Source organism: Pan troglodytes, chromosome 16, assembly GCF_028858775.2.
Source record: "Pan troglodytes isolate AG18354 chromosome 16, NHGRI_mPanTro3-v2.0_pri, whole genome shotgun sequence".
NCBI classification, from domain to species: domain Eukaryota; kingdom Metazoa; phylum Chordata; class Mammalia; order Primates; family Hominidae; genus Pan; species Pan troglodytes.
Genome location: NC_072414.2, coordinates 55,246,110 through 55,267,038, shown reverse-complemented (window position 1 = coordinate 55,267,038; position 20,929 = coordinate 55,246,110). Strand labels below are relative to the sequence as shown.

The following is a 20,929-nucleotide window of genomic DNA, read 5'->3' as shown; positions in this document are numbered from 1 at the left end:
CTGATCATTCACATCCAAGTTAGATTTTTCTTTATGTTGAATAATACTTCGTCGGTTAGTTTGATCAGTGTGCCTGACACAGGTAAGTGCTATGTAAGTATTAACCACTCCTACATAATGTCCATCATGAATAAAGATTTTGGCAATCCACATTTAAAAAAACACCAGTAGACAAATGTTGGGACCTGACAGATGTTTTGCAGCTCGCCCCTGAAAATGCACCTTCAAATAATACAACTGCAGGTATTTAATTCTTACAGAAAAACATTACCTTTGCCCATTTAAAAGTCATATATATTTCCATTCACTCCCACAGAATACTTCTTCAGATTCCAGTGATTGTATTTTGAATGGTCAGATCCCAGCACAATACCTATCAAAACTCGGGTCGAGACAACAGTTCAGAGTGATAGATCTGCTTTGTAAAGATATGGAAAATGAGCTTCCAGACTGGAGGTCCTCGGTGCAACGCAGGAATGAGATGGCAGTGGCCTGAATCAGGGAATTAGCAGGACTCTGGAGGGAAGCAGACAAATTTAATAGAAGTTTAGGAATTGTACAAACAGAATTTAGTGACTAATGAGCTACATAGAGTGAGATGGGGGAAGAGTCAAGGATGTGGGCTTCTAGAGGGTTCGGGCTTAAGTGGATGCTGTGGAGACAGGAGGAGGAGAGAATATGGCAAAGTAGACACGATAATGAGTACCATTTTGTTATTTTGTTGTTACTGTTTTGGAGACGTAGTCTCACTCTGTCGCCCAGGCTGGAGTGCAGTGGTGTGATCTCAGTTCACTGCAACCTCTGCCTCCCGAGTTCAAGCAATTATCCTGCCTCAGCCTCCAGAGTAGCTGAGACTATAGGCGCGCGCCACCATGCCTGGGTTATTTTCGTATTTTAGTAGAGACAGTGTGAACAATGTTGGCCAGGCCAGTCTTGAACTCCTGGCCTCAAGTGACTTGCCCACCTTGGCCTCCCAAAGTGCTGGGATTACAGGCGTGAGCCACCGTGCCTGGCCTTCATTTTGGATGCCTTGAGACTGAGATACTTGTAGCACTCCAAATGGAGGTGTTCAGTAGGCAACTACATATACAGGATCAGGAGAGAAATGGACTGAACATCAGAGCTGAGACCAGAATACCTGAAGCCGTGAGAGTACATAGAATAGAATTACCTAGATAGCTAGTAAAGCCAGAACAAGGCCTATGTCAGAACACCAACATTAAAGGTATGAGGAGAAGAGGAACCTCATAAGAAACTGAAAAGGAGTGGCCAAGAGGGTAACAAGAAAACTGGGGGAATGTGGTGCTGTGGAAGCCAAGGGGAAAACATTTCAGAAAGAAGGGCTGTCGAGAGGTTAAGTGGCCATGCACAGTGGCTCACGCCTGTAATCCCAGCACTTTGGGAGGCCGAGGCAGGCGGATCACTTGAGGTCAGGAGTTTGAGACCAGCCTGGCCAACATGGTGAAACCCTGCCTCTCCTAAAAATACAAAAATTAGCTGGGCGTGGTGGCAGACACCTGTAATCCCAGCTACTCAGGAGGCTGAGACAGAAGAATCACTTGAACCTGGGAGGCAGAGGTTGCAGTGAGCCAAGACTGCGCCACTGTACTCCAGCCTGGGCCACAGAGTGAGACTCCTCCATCTCAAAACAAACAAAAAACAAAACAACAACAACAACAACAAAAGCTACCAGTGAATTATGTCCACTGGATTTAGCCATACAGAGGTCATCAGTGACCCAGACATAGGGGTAAAAGGCAGTCTGTAAAATCTTCTCACATGAATGTGTGGTAAGAAAAAAAGGAAAGAGGAAAAAATGGAGAAATTTAGCTTTAGAGGAGAGGAGACAGGACACCAGCTGAAGACAGGAAATGGAGGGATTCTCAGAGTACCCACCCAGTTTCCTTGGTAACGAGTGATGCAATTTCGATCCTGCTGTGATGCTGAAGGTCGGAGTGAAGTTACCAGCCCTATAAGAGTCAACCCTAGGACCCAGCTTTCAAGCAGCACTGGTTTTGTTGATGGTACAAGATGAGAGTCTTAACTACATTCTCTTAGAGTTTTTTCAACTTCAGCTTGCACACAATATTCACAAGTAAATTTTTTTAAAGGCAATGCAAGAGGAAGTGGCTGGGTACAGTGGCTCACACCTGTAATCCCAGCACTTTGGGAGGCTGAGGTGGGCGGATCACCTGAGGTCAGGAGTTTGAGACCAGTCTAGCCAATATGGTGAAACCCCGTCTCTACTAAAAATGCAAAAATTAACTGGGCGTGGTGGCATACACCTGTAGTCCCAGCTACTCAGGAGGCGAAGGCACTAGAATTGCTTGAACCCGGGAGGCAGAGGTTGCAGTGAGCCAAGATCATGCCACTGCACTCCAGCCTGGGTGACAGAGCGAGACTCCAACTCAAAAGTAAATAAGTAAATAAATAAGGGCAATGCAAGAGGAAGAAACCTTAAGAAACAAAAACAAGGAGGGCAAATATTGGTCATAAGAAATCAGATAAAGAATTACTACCTAGTTTATACTAAGTGTCCATGTTTATAATGCCAAGTTGATTTAATTTATATTCCAAATTTATAAACCATAAAACTAAATACCTTCATTGAGATATCAGAGAGAAAATTGCAATGATGGTAGAGTATCAAATGATCTATGTTAGAGAAATTACCAGTGTTTTCTTAGAATTTTAGAGGTAGGAAAGGACATAGAGATTATCCAATATAATTTTTTTTAAAAGCAAACAGAGGATACAACAAGCCTAGAAAATACTCCATTACTGAGCAGCAGAACCCACTTGAAACCTGGAAGTCTTGATTTCTAGTTCAGGCCTCTTTTTTGCTAGATCCAGCTGCCTCAGTTGAAGCCTGAGACATTTTGATAATTTATTGACTAATGTGACTACCTATTTGAAATATTTCCCTAAAATTTCATTGCACTATTTACTCATAAGGAACAAAAACTCATTTCATGTATTTAGCAGTTGCTATTCTTAACCACAGCAATTTCTGTTTTTCTTTCATGTCATCACCCAACTACTTTCACCTTAGGCGAATGTATATTTATTTATTTTAATTTATTATTTATTTATTTTATTTGCTATGGTGCATTCTCATATATCCCTGGAACTAATAACGGAACACCAATCTTGAGGGTTGGAATCATGAAGTGGGAGAGAAGGTTTACTGAATTTATCAATACCTAAACAACATTCTGGGTGATCTTATTAAAAGCAAATCCTTCTATACTTAATAAAGATTAATATAGTGTAAGATACAACACAGATTAAGATAGTATAAGGCAGTGGTCCCCAACCTTTTTGGTAGCAGGGACTGGTTTCGTGGAAGACAATTTTTCCATGGACTGTGGGTTGGGGTGATGGGGATGGTTTCAGGATGAAACTGTTCCACCTCAGATCATCAGGCATTAGATTCTCATAAGGAGCACAAAACCTAGATCCCTCACATGCACAATTCATGATAGGTTTCACACTCCTATGAGAATCTAATGCCGCCATTGATCTGGCAGGAGGCAGAGTTCAGGCAGTAATGCTTACTGGCCTGCCGCTCACCTCCTGCTGTGTGGCCCAGTTCCTAAAAACCAGAGATCAGTACCTATCCATGTCCCCAGAACTGGGGACCCCTGTAAGGTATTTAACAAAGATTAAAAGATAAGAACCAGAATAAAGAGCATGTAAGGCCAAGGTGGGAGGATTGCTTGAGCCCAGGACTTCAAGACCAGCCTAGGCAACATGGTGAAACCCCATTTCTACAAAAAATACAAAAATCAGGCCGGGTGCAGTGACTCATACCTGTAATCCCAGCACTTTGGGAGGCTAAGGCAGGCAGATCACCTGAGGTCAGGAGTTTGAGACCAGCCTGGCCAACATGGGGAAAACCCATCTACTAAAAATACAAAAATTGGCTGGACGTGGTGGTTCACGCCTGTAATCCCAGCACTTGGGGAGGCTGAGGTGAGCGGACTGCCCGAGCTCATGAGTTCACAACCAGCCTGCGCAACATGGTGAAACCGCGTCTCTACTAAAATACAAAAAATTAGCTGGGCGTGGTGGCAGGCGCCTGTAGTCCCAGCTACTCCGGAGGCTGGGGAGGAGAATCTCTTGAACCCAGGAGGTGGAGGTGGCAGTGAGCCGAGATCACGCCACTGCACTCTGGCCTGGGCAACAGAGCGAGACTCCGTCTCAAAAACAAAAACAAAAAACAAAACCAAGAAACAAAAAAGTTAGCCGGCCCTGGTGGCACACGCTTGTAATCCCAGCTACTCAGGAGGCTGAGGCAGGAGAACAGTTTGAACCTGGGAGGTGGAGGTTGCAGTGAGCCAAGATCCTGCCACTGCACTCCAGCCTGGGCGACAAAGCAAATCTCTGTCTCAAAAAAAAAAAAAAAAAAAAAAAATTAGCCAGGCGTGATGGCCCACGCCTATAGTCCCAACTACTCAGGAGGCTGCGGTGGGAGGATTGCTTGAGCCCAGGAGGTCGAGGCTGCAGTGAGCTAAGATTGCACCACTGCACTTCAGCCTGGATGACAGAGTGAAACTGTCTGAAAGTAAATGGAGAACAAAACTTCTAAATTACACTTAGCTCCCAAATTACACTTCACTTACTTCATGGGCATGTTAATTTTGATGATGACTGAAGTACTGATTCTTTCATTTATGTATTATTATTTTGACACAGAATCTCACTTCAGTCGCCCAGGCTGGAGTGCAGTGGCACTATCATGGCTCACTGCAGCCTAATCTCCTGGGCACAAGCGATCCTCCCACTTCAGCCTCCTGAGTAGCTGGGACTACGGGTGCGTGCCACCGCACCTGGATAATTTTTGTATTTTTTTGTAGAGACAGGGTTTTTCCATGTTGCCCAGGCTGGTCTCCAACACCTGAGCTCAAGTGATCCACCTGCCTCAGCCTCCCGGAGTTTTGGGATTACAGGCATGAGCCACTGTGCCAGGTGATTCTTTCATTTATTAAACACCTACCATGTGCCAAGCCCCTTACTGGGTATGGTAGATACAAAAACTAAAGACACAACTCCCACCCTTCAGGAGCCTAGAGTCTATCTAGTAGAGAAGGAAAGTAAATAGTCAACTCAAATCCATGTGGTGAGTGACACTTGGGGCATACACAGAGGCTTCTAAGCAGGGGGGGTTGTAGCTAAAATCTTGCCACAGAAACCCTCAGTGAGTCTTTTTTTTTTTCTTTGAGACAGAGTGTCGCTCTGTTGCCCAGGCTGGGTGCAGTGGCATGATCTTGGCTCACTGCAAACTCCACCTCCTGGGTTCAAGTGATTCTCCTGCCTCAGCCTCTTCAGTAGCTAGGATTACAGGCGCCCACCACCATGCCTGGCTATTTTTGTATTTTTGGTAGAGATGGGGTTTCACCATGTTGGCCAGGCTGGTCTCGAACTCCTGACCTCAAATGATCTGCCCGCCTCGGCCTCCCAAAGTGCTGGGATTATAGGCATGAGCCACCACGCCCTGCCCCTCAGTGAGTCTTGAAAGTAAGCGGAGGCCAGCCAAGTAAAGAAGCAGGAAGTCGGCAGAAGGAGCAATGTAAGCAAAGGAATAAAATGATATGATGTGCTGGGGAACTGCAATTACTCATGAGGTTCAAAGGAAGAGTATGAGTTAAGGCATGACGAGATTTAAGGCTGGAGAGAAAGATGTGGGGATGGCAAAGGACTTTGTCTGACATGCAAAGGAGTTTTTATCCCAAGGTTAGGCAGTACCACTAAAGCATTATATGTGGCGGGGACAGGATAAGATGCCACCTGTAAAACTCAGCACTGTGAAAACTGGATTGGAGGAAAATAAAATTAGAGGTGGGGAGACTGATTTGGAGAGATTACAGTGATCTAGGCAGAAGTTGAGGGGGCCTCAACAAAGAGTGGCAGTAATAATGGACAAGTAGATAGGGGTAGGACCCATGAAATCTGGAGGTTGACTAAGGATCTACACAGATGATGGTGCTACTTATTATGATGGAAAAAGGACAGGCTGCCCCCCCCCTGCCCCACCGCCCGCTTCGGAAGTGGGGTTTGCTTGGGGAGAGGGAAAAGACAGAGTTGAGTCTGAGTTTCAGACATGTTGTGTGTGATGTCCCTGTAGTAGATCCAAGGGGGATGTCCGGTAGGCAGGTAACTTTGAGGTCTGGCCCTCCGGAAAGTGGTTATGGCTAGAGATACACGTTTGAAAACTGTTTTAGCTTTCTATTGCTGCTGTGCTAAATTACCACAAACTCAGTGACATAAAGCAGTCTGTAAAGACAAATTTAGTCTTACAGTTCTGGAGGTGGTTAAGTACAAAATGGGTCTGACCTGGGCTAAAATCAAGGTGTCAGAGCAGGCTGGTTCCTTCTGGAGGCTGTAGGGGAGAATCCTTTTCCAGATCCTGGAGGCTGCCCACATTCCTTGGCTCATGGCTCTGCACAGCATCACAGCACCTTTTCTCCCTCTGCGTCCATCATCACGTGGCTTTCTTCTGACTCTTCCTGTCTTCTCATGAGAAGGACCCCTAGGATTACATTGGGTCCACTTGGATCAAGATAATCTCCCATCTCATGATCCTTAACTCGATCCCCTCTGCAAAGTCCTTTTTGCCATATAAAGTAACATTCAGAGATTCCAGGGATTAAGACATGACCAACCTTGAGGAGGTAGGGGAAGGTGGGGAGGGGCATTATTCAGCCTTACCGCAGAAGTTATGAGCATTTAAAGAGCCATGAAAAAGGGTGAAATTATTGTGCATAAGTCGGAATCATGAGAATACTGTCACAGAAGCCAAGGAAAGAACATTTCTCCGGTGGGGGAGAAATATACTGGTGAAATGCTGCCAAGAAGTTAGCTAGGAACAGAACTGAAAACCGTCTACTACTTTAGCAGCTAGGCTGTCGTAAGCACAATGTCAGCGAAGTGGTGGGGAGGGGCGGGGCGGGGGGTAGAAGACAAACCAGAGTAGGTTAAGGAATAAATGGAAAATGAAAAAGTGAGCATAGTAACTATAGGTACCTCTTTGAAAACAGATGCCTTTTAGCATAACAGAAAGAAGAGGAAAAAGAGCAGGTGAGAGAGGACCACAAGCCACAGGGTAGGAGGGTTGAGGATGCTCAGAGGCTGAAGGAAAGGGCTAAGAAAGGATAGGGGTTTGAAGGTACAAGAGAAAGAGCTGTGAGTTCCCCGAAAAGCAGGATAGCAGTGGGAGGATGAATTCAGATATGGGGCAGAGAGAAGAGCCTAGGTTAAGAATGCCTGTGAGACCAAGAGGAAGGAGGTAAGGATGAAGGTGGCCTGTAGGTTAGGGAGGGAGAGGAGGCTAATGTGGTTTGTGACTGATGCTTTTCTCTGGAAGGAGGGAGGTGAAAGATCAGTCCATGAAGAGGGACAGGGAAGAGGTAGGAAGCTTGAGAAGAATAGTGAAAGTTTGAAATGGCTGTGGGATGAATGGGAAAGGCTGAGACTGGGAATATGTGCAAACAAAGCAGGAGAGTATCGACAGTGCTGGTGCCATCAAATTGGTTCTTTCCGTCTGGGTGCGGTGGCTCATGCCTGTAATCCCAGTACTTTGGGAGGCCGAAGTGAGAGGATCACTTGAGCCCAGGATTTGGAGATCAGCCTGGGCAACATAGTGAAACCCTGTCTCTACCAAAAAAAAAAAAAAAAAAATTAGCTGGGTTGGGTAGTGCCTGTAGTCCCACCTACTCAGGAGGCTGAGGTGGGAGGATCGCTTGAACCTGGGAAGTAGAGGCCACAGTGAGCCATGATCACACCACTACACTCCAGCCTGGGTGACAGAGTAGACCTTGTCTCAGAAAACACCACAAGGCCGGGCATGGTGGCTCACACCTGTAATCCCAGCACTTTGGGAGGCCGAGGCAGGCAGATCGCCTGAGGTCAGGAGTTCAAGACCAGCCTAGGCAACATGGCAAAACCCTGTCTCTACTAAAAATACAAAATTAGCCGGGCATGGTGGTGTGTGCCTGTAATCCCAGCTACTCGGGAGGCTGAGGCAAGACAATCGCTTGAACCTAGGAGGCAGAGGTTGCAGTGAGTCGAGATCGCGCCACAACACTCCAGCCTGGGTGACAGAGTGGGGCTCCGTCTAAAAAAAAAAAAAAACAACCACAAAAGAAATTATTTTCAAGTGGAAACAAAACAACAGAAATTAAACTTGCAAAGACTAAGAAAGGAAGGGTGATCAATTTAAAGCTACAGGTTCTACAACAGAATAACCTCAATGTATGCTGAGCTAAGTATGATGAACAGGGGAGCTGGCTATTTTTCTAGATCTTTAAACAACTCTGGGTCAGATATAAAGTTTGCTAAAATATCTTAAGTCTGCCATGGTTTGAAACATATACCTGTCAAATTTGCAGAAACATTTTTAATTTATTTTATTTATTTATTTATTTTTGTGAAACAGGGTCTCACTCCATTGTGCAGGCTGGAGTGCAGTGGCCCGATCCCAGCTCACTGCAACCTCCACCTCCCAAGTCCAAGCGATTCTCCCACCTCAGCCTCCTGAGCAGCCGGGACCACAGGCATGCCCTGCCATTCTGGGCTAATTTTTGTATTTTGTAATTTTGTAGTACAGATGGGTGTCTCACCGTGCCGGCCAGGCTGGTTTTGAATTCCCGACCTCAAGCGATCCACCCACCCCAGCCTCCCAAAGTGCTGGGACCACAGGCGTGAGCCACTGCATCTGGCCCAAATTTGCAGAAATATTTTTAAAATGTGCAGTCCATTTCAGAGAGCCATTAGCATTTTCATTTTCATTATGTAGTTTTTATTTTAGACGAACATTATTATAAAAAAAAGTTCACCTGGAATAAAATCCATTTAAAAAAAACATAGCATCAGTATCAGTACACAGTTAATGAATTGGCTTAAACAAGATTAACCACATGACAGGTCCACTTATCTGCAGGAGCTTTTCACATTAAGCCATTGGAGCAAAAATAAAATATGTTTAAACATGTACAGTAGGATAGTTATATGGAAAAACTAGAGAGTTTCCATTAGGGGCATGATTTTCATCAAACAGTTTATGGTATTTTGCATGAAAGGAACTGCAGTGTCAGCTGCAAACAAAATAAAAGCCATCTGTAAGGCCATAAAATTGAACTATAATAACTAAATTCACATTTTAAAAAAAGGTAAGAAAGTGAAATAAGTTCTATTAGTTTCTTGGCACAAGAAATGCAATTGCATATGGCACACGCATTTCAAGAAATGAAGTAAAATCTGAAAATATCCCTAGAATAATTGTTTGCTAATTTTTATTTCTGTACATTTCAGTCATTTAGATTTTTTTCAGAGTGAACATGACAGCCATTAATTTTATTAGTCTAAAAAAATGACTTATTCTACTCTAAAATTGTGCTAGAATTTGAAATTCTTTTAGCATATCCTGTCCATCTAGGTCCCTCTATATCAAGGGATTTCATTTTTAGACATTCCTTTCCACCCACCCCTGTGCCCCCCTTGGATGTAACAAGGAAAAAGGAATGTCTCTTCTGTTTAAAAAAAAAAAATTCTGAGAAACCTGATTGCAGAAATGAGTGCTTAAAATTTATAATAATTAACCAACATAATGAAATGTGGTTTTTAAATTTTAAGCTTAGAAGCTCATCTTTAAAGATTGAGAACTAAATTTGTAAAGGAATCTAAGTCATGAACTTGAAAAGAATGTCTGCTTAAATGTGTCACTTACTGATCACAGGAAAAACTTTATAAGCCTTAATATAGACTCTGAGCATTCAGAACCTGTAAAATGGAGTTATAATCTCTTACTAGAAACTTCTGCAAAAACGCACCTATATTGCACAGCTAAATTTATTAATGGAGACAGGGAGATAATACTTTTTTTATGCTACTGGATATGACATGTATGCTCTATCCTAAACTAATATTTCCTACCTTTCCCAATGATGTCTTCAGTTCAAAACAAAACAAAGAGTCTAAATTTTGTTAGATGCTTAAAGGCTGGCTCACTGTTTTTCTACCAGTTATTAGAATACTAGTTAGCTAAATGAGGTATAATTAAAAAATAGACCTTCAAAGTAAAGAGTATAGTCTTCTGAAAATTTATAACAAAGACTGCACAAAATGTTTCTGTAAATAGTAAGAAACCCTGCAGCACCTACTAACTGATGCACAGGTAGATTATTGTATCATAATCTGTCTGAAGTAAAATATAGCTAAAATAAGTTCCCAGCGAAACGTTTTACAATCAACTGATTTACATGCTACTTAGTTACCGCACATTTTCACTGTCTGATACCCTCAGACTCTATTTGAAAAGGTCTAGTCCAATCATTGTCAAAAATTAACACACTGATTAATAAAGTGCAGCCACTGAACCACTAATACTGCTGCAAAAATCTTCATGTACCTTATCCATAAGACCACAAAAATGTTCACAAAAAAACTAGATTTCTTCAGTTTCAGCAGGGAACAGACAATTATCTGTCATTAAATTCATCTACAAATAGAAAAAATAATGCACTGTATGTACATTATTAAGCAAAGTGGAATATTTATTGGGTCATTTTATCATGCAGAAAGTGAATTTCCTAAGGTCTTAGCTCAATGTATATACAATCTAGCAAAGCTAAATGTAAGAAAATAGCAAGGACAATTTATTTCTATATAACAGAGCATATACTCCCAATTTGCTGCTACTTCAAAGAGCACTTTTAGACTCATCTAACTTTTACAGGCTCTTTCAAGTGAAGTTCATGGAGACTAGTTATTAATCCATATAAGACAAAAGAAGAAAGAAGAAATATAACCAAAGCAAAGCATTCTGTTAAAAAAAAAAAAAGTAATAAAAGCTAACCACAGAATATGTCAGTTTTGGTTTGCAGACAACCCCTGAGATTATATAAACCAAAGCGTTAAGACACCAAATAGTCAGAGGTAAATTACTAAGAGAATTACATTCATACATGGTGTCATAGCACTTATCTTTTAGAAGGTACTTTGTTACCATCCAGAAAGCGTTAACTGCTTGGATTTTTTCAGGAAATAGTGAATATTAAGATGTTTCTAAAAAATTATCTTTTCCTTTTGAAAATGTATCTAATTTGAAGATAGTAGAATTACAATAAACTTTCAATCACGGAACTACTAATTATACTAGAACAGCAACGAATGACTTTTAAGCCTATAGGTAATTACCAAAAAAAAAAAAATTAAGGAGGCTGAAATTTGTCAACAATAAGTTTAGTATATCTATTAAAAATAGCTTGGGCATATTTGCAGCTGCTAAATTGTTCCTATATTTTCAAATAAGTACAAAAGATTGACTGGTCCAAGCATTCTAATGACATATCTTAATTTGAAGAGAATTCTCTGTGGTAACAAGCAATCCCTTTCCACTGCCATCTCCTGTTCTTAACTATCCAGCATGATAGTAGCCTTTGTGAAGCAAAACAGGCATACCAGGAAGAATAATTATTAACAGAATTCATTTCCCTCATCCCCTCTGTTTTATCCCCACTGTGTTACGACACTGAAGGCTAGGGCAACAACGACATAGTGATCTGAATTTGGCACACAAGTTAACACTAAATACCTTGTGATGGTTTCATCTACAAAAGTATACCAGTACCAGTGTTTGTTGAGAAAGGCAACTAAGCTTTTGGTTGGCTTTAGCCCAAATGACTGGACTAAGTTCTGTAACAATGAACCAAAACAGATGGAACTGGGTTCTACACATTCAACAACAGCTGTTTGAAAACTGAAACCTTGGTCCTGTTTTCTCTAATGAAAAGGCAAGACTTTTCCTAGAGGCTGCACTAGGTCTAAGTACTTTTATTTCTAAAAACATCTGCCAAATAAAACCAACCAAAACTCATTATTTTCACCATTATCAAGAGCTAGCTCTATTAAATTTATATCAACAAGTTAATCTGTCTCTATATAGGGAAGGTTTCCACAAACTAAAATCTAAACCTAACTTTTGTAGACAGGGATTATGGTAGGAATTTGGTATTACAACTAAGCCAGCCAGCTAAGGAGTGAACCTAAGAAAAAATATATTACATATCCTTATTGACAGAATCACAGTTAGATGCTGCACTAAAACCCTAAATGGTATATCTCTCAGCCCACGTAAAATTTCAGCTCAAGAAGTTCACAAATAGAAACAGATAATAATGTTCAAATATTACTTAAGAGTGATTACACTTAAGTCAAACATGGGAAAGATAGCAAATACAAACCCCAGGGAAAAATGAGATTATGGTGATTTCCAAATGCAGTTTCTATAGATTAGGCAGAGGTAATCATTTTAAAAAGTGATTCATTCAGCTACCCAGACTCTGGAAAACAGGTCGGGGATGAGGCAAAGCTCTTAATCTGAAGAAATAAAGAAATTGTGGCCTTTGATGACAAGATGGGCATTTCAGTAAATTTTTTAAATGACTTTAATGATTTTTAAGAAAAAGCCCTTAAATAAATGCTACCAAGGCAGTAATATTTGACCATATGAACCAGACCAAATACCCTTTAATTTTAGTGTATTAACCTCTGCTGTAAATGCTCTTTTAACATCGCCACATGTACAAATTTGTCTAGAACTTCACGACACAAAAGTGTGCAAATATGAGTCTAAGATTGTGCTGAAATAGGGAAAGGCTAACACTGATGTGCAAAGTAAAAAAGAAAGATAACAGCTTCTGCAACAGGTAATAAAACAAGGAAAAAACGAGTTAGGTCCTGCATGTGTCTCCACTTCATTGCTTCCATGTTTGAAAAAGGGAGCCTGTTCTTTTGCTAGGCCATGAGGCTGGAATCCACTTGGCATTCTGTGTTGAGAGGTCTAAGTTCAGTGGTGCTCTCAGCAGCAGCCGGGAGGTGTGATTCTGAGGCTGGGTGACCTGTGCTTTCAGAGAAGCAGGAAAGGGCCCTCTAGGTGTGCTGCAGTCTCTCAGAAAGAGTTCATCAAAGTAGCGAGCAACGAAAGAAACTGGTCTTCTTTGATCGGTTTTCTGTTATTTTCACTGGTCCACCTGCTCCTGCTGAATTGCTGTCATTCTAAAAAATAGAAGATGAAGTTACCAAGGAAATAAAAGTTTCATGGTTTGACCTCAGTTACCTAAAAAATAAAAATAACTAACCATACCATGTGAAATGTGTATTCTAGTGAAATGTGTATTCACTAGAGTATTTTATTAGAACGGGAACTAGTTAAGCACCAATGTTGTCTTTTTCTTTGGAAATGGTGAATTGAAAAGAGGAAAATGCCCTTATGATAGCAGCTTTTATATCAATAATGTATTCGATAGGAAGCTTCTATTTCTAGTTCCAATGGAGTGTAAAGTTTCAAAGGTAATGATGGAAACAATGTTAAGATACTGGCATAGACAGTTCTGTTAGAGGTAAGAAGAGTTAGTAGTATAAGGTACGCAATTATAGTCAGGACTCAGGATAAAACAAACTTTCAAGGTTGTCTTAATGATTTCAAATTTAAGCAAACTTTAGCAACTTCAAAATCGTAGTTATGTAGATATAAATACCTGTCACATGAAAACTGAATAATTTTATGGCAAAAATCGAATTTGTGCCATTATTATTTTCATTATTCTCATCAAAATCCAATTAAACATCACTTAAAGAGCCAGAAGAAAGGACTGAAACAGTGGCAGTTCAGAAATAAGAATCCTAAACAAACAGAACTAAGAATCAGAGTTCAACCAAATGAGTATCTGAGTCAGGAAAAAAATGAGTTTAATTTGAGTATCTTATAATTAGACCTATCCTTTTCATCAAATGCCAAACAGACAGCATAATGGAAATAAAAATTATAAGTGATACAAACCATTTTTCTGTTGAGTTTTGTCATTATATCTCGTGCAAGTGTAAAAAATGCCTATAGGTAAAACAAAACATTTTCATTATTATATATTCACTATATATATGTATATATATATATACATATATATATTCCCCCCGCCTCAGAGATGGGGTCTTGCTATGTTGCCCTGGCTGAATTGGAACTCCTGGGCTCAGGCAATCCTCCCACCTCAGTCTCCTAAGTAGCTGGGACTACAGGTGTGAGCCACCATGCCTGACTTATTTTAAAACAGAAATATAGAATTTTTCATTATTTCAATATAAATATACCACTTTAAAGTTTTACATTAAGAAAGTAATAATTGTAATCATAGTATGCATGTGTTTACTCTTTTGAGATTGTATCATAAAACATTTTCCAATGTTATCAAACTATCATTCATTCATCAAATATTTTCTTCATGTGATATAATATCACAATAACACCCTTGTTGAGTCACGAGTAACTTCTTCAGTACACCAAGAACAGGACAGAAGCTCTGTCTAAGCTACCCCACTTCCCTAGAGCAGGGCACAGTGCTGACCTAGGAAATGCTGAATATCTGGTTTAATGAGTGAATAAATAATTATGTATTACCCTATAGCTCTAAAATGTCTTCACAAAAATCTCTACTTTTTATTTCTGGCTTTTTCTTTCAAATTGCTCTCACTCTTACAGCTGAATATGTATAATCTTCCGTGTCTTACTCCAAAATCCCAACAGTTCCTGGAGCTCTCAGCTAAATTCCCCACCATGGAAGTCAGTTCGAATAGAAGCAGGGCAAATCTGATTAATCTTCGTGATAATTTATCCATAATGTCTCTTGATACAAACCAAATATTTTTTAAATCCATCATCACTTTTTCTATGAAGCCAGGAACTGTTAAAGATTCTTCATTTGTCACCATGCTAAACCTATTGTTAAATCAGCCTCTTTGTTCCCAACACTCCTGATCCCCAAAAACTGTTCAGGAAAAGGATTATTTCCAATCCAATCAAATAAAAACAATACGACAACTACTATTATTACTCATTGTCAGTGTCTCACTGTCAAACTCGTCACCTATGAGCCTAACCACACTGATTTAAAGCTCTGGCAAAGTTGTTACCATCTGTAAGCCTGGCTAGAATAAGCAGCTCAGGCAACTCCCAGTTCAGGGAGTTCTATCCATACTGTTGCAAATTATGGGATTTCACTCTTTTTTATGGCTGAATAGTATTCCATTGTGTATACATACCACATTTTCTTTATCCATTCATCCACTGATGGACACTTAGGTGGATACACTGATTCCCTTTCTTTTGGGTAAATACTCAGTAGTGAGACTGCTGGATCATATGGTAGTTCTATTTTTAGTTTTTTTATTGTTCTCCATAGTGGCTGTACTAATTTACATTCCTACCCACAGTATATGAGGGTTCCCCTTTCTCTACATCCTTTCCAGCATTTGTTATTGCCTATCTCTTTGATAAAAGCCATTTTAATTGGGGTGAGATGATAGCTCACTGTACTTTGGTATGCATTGCCCTGATCATTACTGATGTCGGGAATTTTTTCATATACCTGTTGGCCATTTATTTGTCTTCTTTTGAGAAATGTCTATTCAGATCTTTTGTCCATTTTTAACTTCCATTATTTCTGATGGCGGGAAATCCTTTTGTATCAAGCAGAGGGAAGCATTTTTCTGCTTATCTAAGCTTGTGTAAGTAAATCAGTAGAGGCTTCCTGTTTCCTAACACCCATCGGCCAACCTAAACAAATAACTGTTACGTTATTTAAAACAAAGAAAAAGTTCTGATCAGTGTCCACTGGCTAATAAAGTCATGTAGGTCTCGATTTTTAACCATCATGTTATGATGAACAATGAGTAACCTAGGAAATTAAATGTTTATGAAACTATCAGTATTATTAAAAGAATTACATGTATTAACACATATCACACGTAAATTACATGTATTATTTTTATGATCAGTTGAAAAAATGTTTTTTAAAAAAAATATCAACAGTTCCCGTGGTGAAGAAAACCTATTATTTTTTTTTTTTTTTTACACTTTAAGTTCTGGGATACATGTATAGAACATGCAGGTTTGTTACATAGGTATACACGTGCCATGGTGGTTTTCTGCAACCATCAACCAGTCATCTACGTTAGGTATTGAAGAAAACCTATTCTCATAAGACTTTAGATGGTTTGGTTTTCCTTAACAGCTAACTTAATGAAAATTTATTAAAGCTACTCCCTGATAAACACTTTCCTATTTCCACTAAATGCCACTGTTACAATTTATTGTGCTTAATCTACCTCAAATGTGTACACTAAAGGAATGTGTCCAATAAACTAACAGCTTAATTCTCCCTTGAGAGAGTACAGCCTTAAAAGTGATTTAACTCTTCTGCTGCAGGCATACAGGGTGACATGAATGAGCACAGGACACTGGTTGGTCTTCCAGTCCAGGATTTCCAGCTGCCCAAAAAAAGGGCAAAACTGAACTTCCATAATCTATTCTGTGAATCTTAACTGAGAAATCTAATATAATCCAGGTGGAGGCTAGATGCTAGAAATTCAACAACCAGCGTCTACATAAAAATCAGAAGCAGCTGGGTGCGGTGGCTCACGCCTGTAATCCCAGCACTTTGGGAGGCCAAGGAGAGTGGATCACGAGGTCAAGAGATCGAGACCCTCCTGGCCAACATGGTGAAACCCCGTTTCTACTAAAAATACAAAAATTAGCTGGGCATGGTGATGCACACCTGTAGTACCAGCTACTCGGGAGGCTGAGGCAGGAGAATCGCTTGAACCTGGGAGGCAGAGGTTGCAGTGAGCCGAGATCATGCCACTGCATTCCAGCCTGGCGACAGAGTGAGACTCCATCTCAAAAAAAAAAAAAAAAATCAGAAGCACAAAAGTGTACAAAGTAGAGTTGGGTCAACAAAAGGCATTCATTAGGTCAGAAAATACCAAAGCTCTGAGAGCTGTTTGAACACAGGCCCCTAAGCACTGGTGCTGCTCCGTAACAGTCACCAAACGTTTCCTTCTTACCTCTTCTACATTTGCACTGGATTTTGCACTTGTCTCCAAGAATTTAATCCCATAGTCAATTGCTAGCTGAAAAGTAAACAAATATTTAAATTTAGCAAAAGATACTTGAACATATAATGCATTTGTATTTCTTAGGTTTTTCAAAGTCTCAAAGGTAGGGTATCTATTTCAGAACTCCTGTGGTTCTCAAATTTCTTTGCTTTCTTCTACTGTATTCAGAATTTAATAATTTAACTTAATCATCGTAAGAAGGATGGCACAACTTCCATTTAAAACATAATTTAAGGCCGGGCATGGTGGCTCACGCACTTTGGGAGGCCGAGGCAGACGGATCACGAGGTCAGGAGATCGAGACCCTCCTTGCTAACATGATGAAACCCCGTCTCTACTAAAAATACAAAAAATTAGCCGGGCGTGGTGGCACCCGCCTGTAGTCCCAGCTACCCGGGAGGCTGAGGCAGGAGAATTGCTTGAACCCAGGAGGCAGAGGTTGGAGTAAGCCGAGATCGCACCACTGCACTCCAGTCCAGGTGACAGAGCGAGACTCTGTCTCAAAATAAATAAATAAATAAAATAATAATAATAATTTAAGTACTTCTCTTTTTTTCTGTTTTTGTACTTTTAGTTCTCTAATATGGGATAAATACCCACCCTCCTAAGGTAGCAGAATAGGGTCTGGAGGCAGGGAACCTAAGGCCAATTCACACTGACTTCCTAGAACTAAATCAAAAGAAAAACCCCAGCCTTCCACGCCCAAGTAACAAAAGTACAGGGGTTACTCCCTTTGCAACCTCCTCCCCTTTTCTGACTCACAGATTAAAAATGGAAAGTACCTCTGATTGGTCCGCTCCCACAACCAATCAGACATCTGCGCAGGGTATAACTTTGTAACTTCATTTCATCCTTTGGTCACCTTCTGCAACCAATCAGACTGGTCATGGGCCACTACTTCATTTACAGAGTGTAAACCAAGTAACCCATGGGAAATTTCTAGAGGGTATTTAAACCCCAGAAAATTCTGTAACCAGTGCTCGAGCTGCTTGCTCAAGCCCACTCCCACTCTGTGGAGTGTACTTTCATTTCAATAAATTTGTGTTTTTGGCTTCATTCTTTCATTGTTTTTGTGTGTGTGTGTGTGTGTGCATTTTGTCCAATTCTTTGCTCAAAATGCCAAGAATCTGGCTGACTTGTAGTCAAGACCCTCCACTGGTAAAACTACCATTATCTTGGGATTCATTCACTCCTTTTATCTGCTCCCAAAGTTTAATTCTCCAACAGTTACTGTATTGACTTTTAGGCCGGGTGTGGTGGCTCACGCCTGTAATCCCAGCACTTTGGGAGGTCGAGGCAGGCAGATCACCTGAGGTCGGGAGTTAAGAGACCAGCCTGGCCAGCATGGCGAAACCCCGTCTGTACTAAAAATACAAAAATTAGCCTGGTGTGGTGGCGGACGTCTATAATCCCAGCTACTTGGGAGGCTGAGACAGGAGAATCGCTTGAACCAGGGAGCCAGAGGTTGTAGTGAGCCAAAATTGTGCAATTCACTCCAGCCTGGGTGACAAGAGTGAAACTCCGTCTCAAAAAAAAAAAAAAAAAAAAAAAAAAAAAAAAAAAAAAAAACTATACTTACTTTTAATTACTTTTTTTTGTTTGTTTGTTTGTTTTGAGACACAGTCTCGCTCTGTTGCCCAGGCTGGAGGAGTACAGTGGCACTATCTCAGTTCACTGCAACCTCCGCCTCCTGGGTTCAAGTGATTCTCCTGCCTCAGCCTCCTGAGTAGCTGGGACTACAGATGCACGCACGCCACCATGCCTGGCTAATTTTTGTATTTTTAGTAGAGACAGTGTTTCACCATGTTGGTCAGGCTGGTCTCGAACTCCTGACCTCGTGATCCACCCACCTCGGCCTCCCAAAGTGCTGGGATGACAGGTATGAGCCACCGCGCCAGGCCTTAATTAATTTTAATAAATGAGTCCAGAATTGAACAAAAACTTAAATACTAAAGTATTCATGCTTTGATTTCTATTGATTGAGACAAATTGCGAACTCTTATATAGTCCTCAAAAAGTTCCTAGTTCATTTACAATGCTAAAATTAAGTAAATGTTTTTAGGGGAAAAAAGTTTGCAGCAAAAGTTCACAGTCAGGTTGAAAAACAAAATGTGGCCGGGCATGGTGCCTCACACCTGTAATCCCAGCACTTTGGGAGGCCGAGGCAGGTGGATTGCTTGAGGCCGGGAGTTCAAGAGCAGCCTGGCCAGCACGGCAAAACCGCGTCTCTACTAAAAATACAAAAATTAGCCGGGTATATGTGTGTGATGGCACATGCCTATAATCCCAGCTTCTTGGAGGCTGAGGCATGAGAATTGCTTGAAGCCAGGAGGCAGAGGTTGCAGTGAACTGAGATTACACCACTGCACTCCAGCCTGGGAGACAGAGCAAGACTTTGTCTCAAAAAAAAAAAAAAAAAAAAAAAAAAGAAAATGCATTTTGCATATATAATTTTTTTAAAGGCTAAAGCAAAATTCCAAGACTTAAAAAGTGAAGCTTCTAAGTCAATTTAGAATCTGTCACAGAAGTAAATATGTACACAAAATATTCCTTTGCTTTACAGGACACAAAAGAGAGAAATGCCCATGCCCATAAACAACATATAAATGACATCCATAGCTTGATCAGTTACAAGGAATTTATCCATAAAACCTAACGCTAATGTGTAGTAAAATATTCTTAGGGAAAAAAATGAATTGGAAAATGATTCCTGTTGAAACTTCACCTATCCCTATAACTTCTTTTTCAAAAAGAATGTTTACTTTAACTTCAAAACTGGGCATTTTCACACAGATCTGGAAGAAACAGCCTGAACTCTAAGCTGCAGGAATCTGAGAAAGGACCAATTTGTATCTCCCAGAAAACATTAGCAAATTCTTTAGGAATGAGTCATGACCACACAGTATAGAGAGCTGGATCTCGAATACTAATTCACACCATTCAAGTATGGATTACATCTCTTTGTTGTTGATATCCAATTTAAAGGGATTAAAACACAGATTTTAAAAAAACTTAAATCAATAATTAAATAATATGAAGAAAAGAAATGCTTAATGTGAGTAGATTCCAACCTTTATCCATTCCATTCACATTTACCTTCTCCCCTCTTTCTTTTGACACTTGTCTTTTGTCATTCATATCACATTTGTTACCCAGGATCATTCTTTCGACATCGGAAGAGGCATGCTGCAGGGAGAAAATAGCATGCTATAAAAACAGCCTGAGAAAAACCCGTTACTTAATAGACAAATCCAACCTGTCAGAAACACATGAATTTAATAAGACAGAATCTTTTACTCACACAAGGCCTAATTCAGAGAAAAGTTTAAAGATGGGAAGAGGGGCAAAGCTACAGTACAAGAGCCCTCACAGAGCCTGTGCAAACCTTCTTCCCGAGGTTTGGAAAGAAGGTGGAACAAACACAAATAAAGCTTATGGTGCTCTAATGACAAAATTTCCAAATATTCAGGTCAAAGAAGGACAAAAACTTGGTACTGAGTGAACCAGTGGAGAAGGTATTCTGGATTCTGTACTATTTTAAAAAGAAATTCATCTAAGTTAATAGAAACGTGTACAAAATTATTTCAGAGTCAGATTTCTTTCTTAAGTGACAAAGACATTAAAAAAATCTTAATACCAATTATCCTGGAATTAAAACAATCTTCAAATATCTAAAATGGAGAAAATGTCAGAAGGGCAAAAAGTTGCCAAGGTAAAGAGATAATTGTTGCTAGCCAAACAGCATGGTGGGATAGAAGCTGGGAACCAGATGTTTTAATCCTGGCTCTTCTTTTTAAAGGCTGTATGAGCACAGGCAAATCACTTCTTTCTGTTCTCAGTTATTCATGTGTAAAATGTGATCTAGGATTAAATTATTTCCCATATCTGGCCCAAGCTTAAAATCTTGTGACGTTACTTCTCTGTCCCCCTAACCCCCAGTAGTCAGACTGGCAGCACCAGAGATTTATGGAGCTCTTCAGAC

General features: G+C 40.4%; 1 protein-coding gene across 3 annotated transcripts in view; it reads right to left on the bottom strand.

Annotated features, from left to right (window-relative positions):
* Window positions 1-8,777: 8,777 nt before the first annotated feature.
* Window positions 8,778-20,929, bottom strand: part of RAB8B (RAB8B, member RAS oncogene family) — a 78,697-nt gene continuing 66,545 nt past the window's right edge. Inside the window, exons 5-9 of one of the 3 annotated variants that reach the window (XR_010151726.1) lie at window positions 20,044-20,133; window positions 16,897-16,962; window positions 15,420-15,619; window positions 13,841-13,891; window positions 8,778-13,056 (exon numbers count right to left, since the gene is read on the bottom strand). Coding sequence is in view for 2 of the 3 variants with exons in the window: in XM_009429300.5 (XP_009427575.4) it covers window positions 12,964-13,056; window positions 13,841-13,891; window positions 16,897-16,962; window positions 20,044-20,133 (300 nt within the window). In the remaining variant the exon portion in view is untranslated. The remainder of the gene's footprint in view (window positions 13,057-13,840; window positions 13,892-15,419; window positions 15,620-16,896; window positions 16,963-20,043; window positions 20,134-20,929) is intronic. The other 2 variants (XM_009429300.5, XM_016928333.3) reach the window with 2 other exon arrangements.